The sequence below is a fragment of the Olea europaea genome, chromosome 2 (assembly GCF_002742605.1).
Source record: "Olea europaea var. sylvestris chromosome 2, O_europaea_v1, whole genome shotgun sequence".
In the NCBI taxonomy this organism is placed as follows: Eukaryota; Viridiplantae; Streptophyta; class Magnoliopsida; order Lamiales; family Oleaceae; genus Olea; species Olea europaea.
Window position 1 is genome coordinate 2,166,015 of NC_036238.1, and position 8,756 is coordinate 2,174,770.

The 8,756-nt window shown below is 35.2% G+C and overlaps 1 protein-coding gene across 1 annotated transcript; it reads left to right on the forward strand.

Annotated features, from left to right (window-relative positions):
• Positions 1-1,841: 1,841 nt before the first annotated feature.
• Positions 1,842-5,752, forward strand: LOC111371074 (AP2-like ethylene-responsive transcription factor At1g16060). Its single transcript, XM_022992990.1, has 7 exons — positions 1,842-1,967; positions 3,240-3,519; positions 3,802-3,890; positions 4,083-4,156; positions 4,253-4,303; positions 4,399-4,475; positions 5,187-5,752. The coding sequence occupies exons 1-7, from the start codon at positions 1,842-1,844 to the stop codon at positions 5,750-5,752; spliced, it is 1,263 nt and encodes a 420-aa protein (XP_022848758.1).
• Positions 5,753-8,756: the final 3,004 nt, after the last annotated feature.

Sequence of the window (8,756 nt, forward strand, 5' to 3'; positions counted from 1 at the left end):
AAATTTCTAAACTATTTATCTCATTTATGAATTGGTGCAAACAATACACCTCATTTATGAATTTTTCCCTAAGTTTTTTGGAGAGGTAAGAAAGATTATCTAAATCCGCCAATAAATGAAAAAAATCATGCATAAAATGGGCTCAGCTTTCACTATTAACCCTAAATATTAACTTAGCTCATAATCTTCTCCCATGGATAGTATGATTATAATTGACGTGTGCTTATGGGGTAAATATCATCTGCGGGGACTTAATTTCCAGTTTTTACCCATGTTTATGCCATGCAAAGAGCGATACTCTTTAAGGGCATTTAGAGCACGTTCAACTTAGATTAAAAGCTAAAAGATGCTTCTTTCGACTTTTGCAGATTGGGGCGGACCCAGACGTTGTGGGATCAAAATAATGTGTAATTTTTTAAAGCAATATAATATTAATGAAAATAAGTTAATACTTATTCTAATACATAAAAAATGTCTTATAATTATATATCATTGTCAATATTGTTAAATGGACTTTGCTACATGTATAGTCTTGTTTACCATTTCGCTTATAGATGTTGAACAAACGGCGAGTAAATCAAATTGGATATAGGAATTAAATGAATTGAAATAGAATTAACATTTAATCTAGGAAGTAAATGAAATTTAAGTTTAACGCAAAAAAAGTAAGTTGAAAGTAATTTAAATTACATTTAATTTGTAATGATTTTAAAATTTTTGACGTCATTTTTCCATGTAAAATTTGCCAATAAAATGATGTAAAAAATTTACTATGGAAAAATAATAAACTTTAATGAAATAATTGATTTTTTTTAAAGAAAAGACAAGTTAAACACCTCATTAAATACCTACGTTTGATGCATATTTAATTATTTTTAATATTTGTTTGGACCATTCGATATGACTATGATGTAGTTTTCGAAAAGAACATCTAGATGACGTAAGTGATTTGTGGATTCGGATAGTATATGATCATTAATAAATTTTTAAAGTTAGTATATTATTGAAAATTTTGAAATACTAATTTGAAACGATCTACTTTGATGCGTTGTAATTTTGGTTATGGTTGATCATTTCGTACGCCATTAAGAAGCAAAAAATTAGGTAATGAGCACTTCAAAATAATATTAAGAATGTAATGTTTCGACTTCATTTGACATGTATTAAAAAAGGTTGCAAATGGGTTAAAACAACTATTTTTTGAAAAAAAAAAAAAACCAAAAATTTGTGGGGTCATTTGACCCCACATGACCCATGTGGGTCCATCCGTGTTTGCAGATTGCACGAAAAGTATAGTGTCAAAACGAAGGCCAATCATGAATATGAACGTTAAAAGAAATTTTGCGCCAGAACAAATTTTTGAACCATTCAGTTAAAGGTTTTGTCATATTAAACTGATAAAGAGGTACAAATCGGGTTGGATAGACTTGTTAATTGAAACTCTGTCAAAGTTAGCTCCTTGTTAATGGACTTCCATACCAGAAGGAAAGAGCTGAAGAAGTCCATTATTGAGAAAAAAAGTAATATTTTGAATAGTGATTTTTTTGAGATTGTGTGATTAAAAAATAAAAAAAAGTTATTATTTATGTGATCAAATGACTTCATCCAGGACTAATGAAACTGACACAATACGGTGTCTCTTTCGGGCCATGGGCTTAGATAACTGTTCCCAGGATGACTTCAAACAGGTCGGTCCAAAATAGAGCTAAGCATGGATTAATTTAGAGGAAATTACAAAAAAATCAGGTGTTTAAAAATTACAATTTTGTATAAAAAATTAAAACCCTCCCTTCCATCCCCTCACTCTCCATCTCATTTTGTCTCTCACGTCTCTCGTAACTATGCTCTCTCACCATTTCACGTCTCCATCATCGGAGACCACTATAGGCCTTCTCTGTGTTGGCGTCAGGAAACTGAGCATTGTGACTACGAAGCAGTCATGGCGTCGGTCCAAGCGCCGATCTGTGGTATGTGTGCTGATTTATGTGATTTGTGTAGTGGTGTGGATATAGATGTCGTGAAATGAGTGGTGTGGTTGGATTGTGATCACAAATCACGACGGTATGTGTGCTGATTTCTTAAATCACGGTGACTCCAGTGGAGTGGGAAGAGTGTGGTCTAGGGTGTTGTGACCATTGGTTAATTTGACTTTTTGGGTTTTGGATTTGGCGGGTGGAGGTGATGGTGATCTGAATGGTTTTTTGGTGGTGGTTTGACCGTGGAGGTGGCGGTTGCGATGGTAGTGGTGTAGTGGATCGATATGCATTTTGGGGGGGGGGGGGGTTTGGTTTTTGGTTTTTTTAATTTTTTTTTTTTTTTTTTTTTCCATCACACTCCATTGAGGCCCACTTGCAAAATGTGGCGAGGGTGATCGTAAGTGGCGGTGGCGGTGAACCAATTATTTGGTTATATGTGACCAATTATTAAACTGTGACATTGACTTGATAACTTGTAACTAAAATATAATTTATAACCAACTATTTAGGTATCTGTAACTAATTATTTGGCTGATTTGTGACTAAATATTACATGTCTGTGATTAAAAAATAATTTGTGAGCAATAAACTCTGAATTATATGATCCATAGATAAAATGTGACATGTAATTTGAATTATCTGTGATCTCGAAATAATATGTGACCTACAAAATTTTTTATTTGTGACCACGAAATAATCTGTGATCAATTAGTTTGATGATATGTGACTAGTAAATAATTCTGTAATCTATAATTATGAATTTGTGACTATTAATCATGTAAATGTGACATTATAAATTTTATTTAATAAATATTTTTAATTAATTAATATATACCCGATTTTTGAATTTTCAAACTATTTACTTGATTTTTGAATTGGTCTAAACGTTAGATCTGAAATATGATTTTTTCCCATTAATTCACACCTCAACATTGGAGTATTCACTAGCTTCGTGATGTTCTAGGCTTGTATCATAAAAGGCCAAAGGAACCCAAAGATTCTCCATGAAATCAACAATTCAACAACAAATTATCACGGCATAGTCCAAATTTTGGTTCCAATGATCGGAAAAGAACAACAATAATATATGTATCTTGAGCTTGCCTCGAATAATTGTAACTATCATCCGTTTTGTCTGCTCAAAAGAACTCTTAACAAATAAAAACAAAACATAATAAGTCCAGACAAAGATTAAAAGCTATATATACACACATATGCAAGTAAATTCCTTCTTAGAGAAGTAAATACAGCATCTGCCAACAGTCACTCTTTTACATGGCAATGACAATGCTAATGAGTGAAGAGAATCTTGGGAAGCGTTTTATGTGCATGGAAGATGGTGAGATGCCTGAAGTGAGGCGTCGTGTTAAGCGTAGAAAAAGAGATACAGAAATTGTAGCTGATCTAAAATCTGCTCCAACAACTGTAAAAAGAAGTTCAAGATTTCGAGGTGTCAGCAAGCATCGATGGACTGGTCGATACGAATCACACTTGTGGGATAAACTCTCATGGAACGTAACTCGGAAGAAGAAGGGGAAACAAGGTAATTAGCCTTGATTTAGACGAATTTGTTTTCAGATATTATTGGACAAAGTGTTAGTGCTAAGATCATATCTTGTGTTTTGTTTCATGGATTACACTCTGAAATGGACTTCAATAATGGACAGTTTATCTTGGTGAGTAATAATTCGCTAAAGAGAAGTTAAAATCTTGTTTATTATATCGTCTAGTATGCACAGCGTACTAAATATGTACGTTAAAGTCTGTTTAGTTTCAACTTTCTGAAAGATCTAAACTGAAGCCTTTATTTAACAAAATTCCTCAGGAGCTTATGATGATGAGGAAGCTGCTGCAAGGGCGTATGATTTAGCTGCATTGAAATATTGGGGGAGATCAACTTTTACCAATTTTCCGGTATGATACTTGCGTCATATATATTTATGGATTGAGTATTAATCCTTCCTTTCCGGAGTAATATTAAAGAAAAGTAATGAGAAAACGAGCAAAGTGCACACACATTTATAGCGGTTTACACTCAATATGAGAGTTATGTCCACTTGCACAATTCTCACACTCTCTTGCACCTTCTTTCCACATTTTCTGCAGATCTCTGATTATGTGGAAGAAATCGAAATCATGCAGACTGTCACAAAGGAAGAGTACCTAGCCTCATTAAGAAGGCAAGATTTCAAAATCTTATTTGACGTTATTAATAAAAAAATTGACTCATGTTCTAATGACAAAGGAATACCTAATGTTTATTTTCTGGACTGCAGAAGGAGCAGTGGATTCTCAAGAGGCGTATCAAAGTACAGAGGAGTTGCAAGGTATAAAACATATCCAGATAATCATGATATATTAATTTCTTTTAAATTGATTACAGAAGATTATTCTGAACAAGTAACTTGCCATATGCAAGCAGACACCATCACAATGGAAGATGGGAAGCAAGGATCGGGAGGGTTTTTGGAAATCATTACCTCTATCTTGGAACTTACAGTAAGTCATCACCAATCAAATTGTTGGGATTTGTCTAGTTTTTCATGGAAGTTCAAATAATGTGACTTCTAACTACATGGAAGTCATGACTTTTACATGATTTACATCTAGTCGTGGTGTCAAAACAGCTGAGCCAGTCTAAGAAAGGCTCAGTATAACTATGGATCCCTTTACAAATTCAGAATGACCTGGCTTCAAAAGCCGGGTGCCTGTCGAGTGCTTGACTTTTTACGAGCCGGGTACCTTCTATTAAGTCTTGGAGTTTTATCTTAAAAGATCAATCTTGTTAAGAGGAGTACTCCAAAAAAGTTGGTCTATATTTCGGTATTTAGTTGATGTTGTTTTTTTCCTTTAATATACCCTACAAAATTGTGGCTTGTTTGAGCAGATGAATGTTGAAACTTGCGTGCTCATTTTTTTGAGTCATAGTTGGATCAAATTGCTTGGGGGAGTTTAATGAGTTCTGATACCATATTAAAATTTGGGGTTTCATCTTAAAAGATCAATCTTGTTAAAAGAAGTAGTCCAAGCCCTTATATGTTGATCTATATTTCTGTATTTAATCAATGTGGGATTTATCCCTTAACACTATACATATTCACCTGTGAAGATCTAGAGAGCGGGCTTCGTTTTCTGCCACTAGCATCTTGTAAAGCAATGCCTTAGTTAGCACATACATGCATCTATTTATGCAATCATATTCATTTACAGGTACCCAAGAAGAGGCAGCTCGTGCATATGATATTGCAGCAATTGAATATAGAGGAATCAACGCTATCACAAACTTTGATTTGAATACTTACATTAGATGGTTGAAACCAGAAGCCAACACCTCAATTCCTGCTCAAGAACAAAAGCCAAATCCTATGACTCATAAGAAGATGCAACCCTCCATGCTACAAACAAGAGGCTTCATTGCAGATAACCTAATCAAGCAAGAAAGGTTTGAACAAAATATCCCAGTTAATACGTGTAGAAAATCTTCTTCTCCAACAGCAGTCAATCTTCTTCTCCGTTCTTCCATGTTTCGAGAAATGGTTCAAAAGAACTCGAATTTTATGAAAGATGAAATTATAGACGGAGAAGACACGAAAAACTTGCCACAGTTGGGTGGTGATGATGAATATGGTGGAAGCTTCTGTGATGGACCTCAAGATCATATCCCATTAGTGCTGTCTTCTGATGATTATAGCATTGATTTGGAAAGAGAACTTAATTTCAATTTCGATTATGATTTTCCAAGCATGAGTTGGAGCAATATGGCCTCACTCGGTTAATCAATACTAGTTCTATTAGAGCTATCCACACGAGATAAAGCTGGAACAAAACTACCTGCACATGGTTAGGTTGTTGTATCAGATAAATATCATAAGTTGTATTAGATAATTATCAAGGCTGTTAGTTAGTTACTAAATGGTTAGTCTGTTCACTCTTAGGTATTATTTATACGGCTGATGTACATATCAATTAAAAGTTAAGAATGAGTAAAATTCAGTTCATTCCATTTCTTCCTTCTTGCTTTAATATGGTATCAGAGCGAGTATAATTCCGCATAATCATTCTTCATCCATCTATTCAACCCATTATTGAATTTGGCATTCTGAAAATCAGATGGAATCTCAGCAATCAGAAGGCTCAACAACAACAGTGAATAAAATTGTTGATTATTGAAGACTTTTGATTTTCTCCATATGATGAAATATGAAGAGTGTTAGAGAGGAAGATGAAGAGTGTTGGAGAGGAAGATGAAGAGATGGATGCATTCACCATCATTATTAGTCATTATTATTCTTCTTAATTGTGTGACTCTTAGTAGTCTTATGCTATCCTATAAATAGGTTTGTCATGTACTCAAATCAAATAATTTTTATATATATAAAAAAAAAAAAAGTTTCTCTCAAAATATACTTTGTTCTGTTCTTATTACTGAACTGATCCGGTCTTGATAGGATCTATCCTTATCTCCGCTGCATACTAAAATCACAATCAGAACAAACATTTGGTATCAGAGCACTCCTGATCTTAAAGGCCTGTGAGAAAGAGGAAAAATGGCAAATTCTACTCTAGCTTTAATGCCTATCCCCATGATGTTTGGAGGCGAAAACTATGAGTATTGGTCTGTCAGAATGAGGGCTTTCTTGATGGCACATGATCTATGGGAGATTGTTGAAGAAGGTTATATTCCACAGGAGTTGGATGCAGACCCTACTGTGAATCAAATGAGGCAAGCGAAGGATCGTAGAATAAAAAATATGAAGGCTCTTACCTTCTTGCACTCTTCTGTCACTGAGACAATTTTTCCCAAGATTGTGGCTGTTACAACAGTAAAAGAGGCTTGGGATAAATTACAAGAAGAGTACAAAGGGTCTGAGCAAGTGAGAGCAGTAAGATTGCAAACTTTGAGCAGAGAGTTTGAAAATCTAAGGATGAAGGATGCTGAATCCGTAAAGGACTACTCTTCTAGAGTGGCTAATGTGGTGAATCAGCTTAAATTGAATGGAGAGGACGTACCAGATAAAAGAGTGGTGCAAAAAATGTTGATTACCTTACCCGAAAAGTTCGATGCTGTTACCACGGCTATAGAGCATACAAAGGATCTGTCAAGTCTTTCTTTAACTGAACTTACAGGTGCTTTGTTAGCCTATGAGCAAAGGTTAACGTCAAGATCTGAGGTAACTATTGAAGGAGCTCTTGCGGTAAAGTTTAAACCGCAAAGTTCAAGTGAAGGTGGAGGAAAACAACACCAAGAACGGAAGAAGAAAGGCAAAGGAGACTCATTTTCTCCTTGTATTCATTGTGGAAAAACCAACCATCTTGAGAAGAAGTGTTGGAAGACAAAGCAATGCAAATTTTGCAAGCAAGTGGGCCATATTGAAAAGTTTTGTAGAGCCAAAAAGCAGAATCTAAATCAGCCACAATATCAACAAAGAAATCAAAATCAGCAAGCAGCATTTGCACATGAAAGGAATGGTGAAAACCATTTGTTTGTAGCTGTTCATGGAGCTGAATTGAGTAGCAAGGAAACATGGTTTGTAGACAGTGGTTGCACCAATCATATGACCAATATGGAGCAGATTTTTCGCAATTTAGACACAAATGTGAAGGCCACGGTGAAAATTGGAAGGGGAGGAGTCCTACCAGCCAAAGGTAAGGGTACCATTGCTATCCAAACAAAGAAAGGTACAAGATATATTGATGAAGTACTTTTAGTGCCTGGCTTGGATTCAAATTTACTAAGTGTGGGTCAAATGCTTGAAAAGAAATATGCTGTGCATTTTCGAGATATGAAATGCAAAATCTATGATCCTCATGATGTTGAAATTGCTAGTTTGCCTATGCATAATAGAAGTTTTAGCATTCAATGGCATAGCTTACTTGCAAATATGTCTAGAGTTGATGTGGATGAATCTGATTTGTGGCATAGAAGATATGGTCATTATAATTACAAGTCTTTGTCATATGTGCATTCTCATGGCATGGTAAGAGATTTGCCTAAAATTCATGAATCTGGAGGAGTATGTGAGAGCTGTAGTTTGGGGAAAATGCATAGAGAGTCATTTTCTAATGATGGTGCATGGAGGGCATCTGGAAAATTGCAGCTTGTGCATACTGATATTTGTGGTCCCATGAAAACTCCATCCTTGAGTCATAATTTGTATTTTGTGCTATTCATTGATGACTTTACAAGAATGTGTTGGGTGTACTTCATGAGAAACAAGTCAGATGTGTTCAATGTGTTCAAAAAATTCAAGAATATGGTAGAGGCACAATCTGGATGTAAAATTCAGACCTTGAGATCGGATAATGGCAAGGAGTATACATCTACCAACTTCAATCAATTCTATGAGGATTATGGAATTCATCGGCAGCTTACCATTCCCTACACTCCGCAACAAAATGGAGTGGCAGAAAGGAAAAATAGATATGTCATGGAGATGGCCAGATGTATGCCAGCTGAGAAGGGATTTCCAAATTCGTTTTGGGCAGAAGCAGTTTATACCTCCGTTTATTTGCAAAATAGGTTGTCTACAAAAGCTGTGAAAAATATGACACCTATTGAGGCATGGTGTGGAATGAAACCTACAGCCAAGCATCTGAAAGTTTTTGGGTCTTTGTGCTATGTTCATGTCCCAGATCAGAAAAGAAGCAAGTTGGAGCAAAAGGCTGTGAAGGGGATCTTTATTAGCTATAGTTCACAGACAAAGGGCTATAAAATCTATCTTCCAGAAACTGGAAAAGTTGTGATATCCCGTGATGTAAAATTTGATGAAAGTTCTAAGT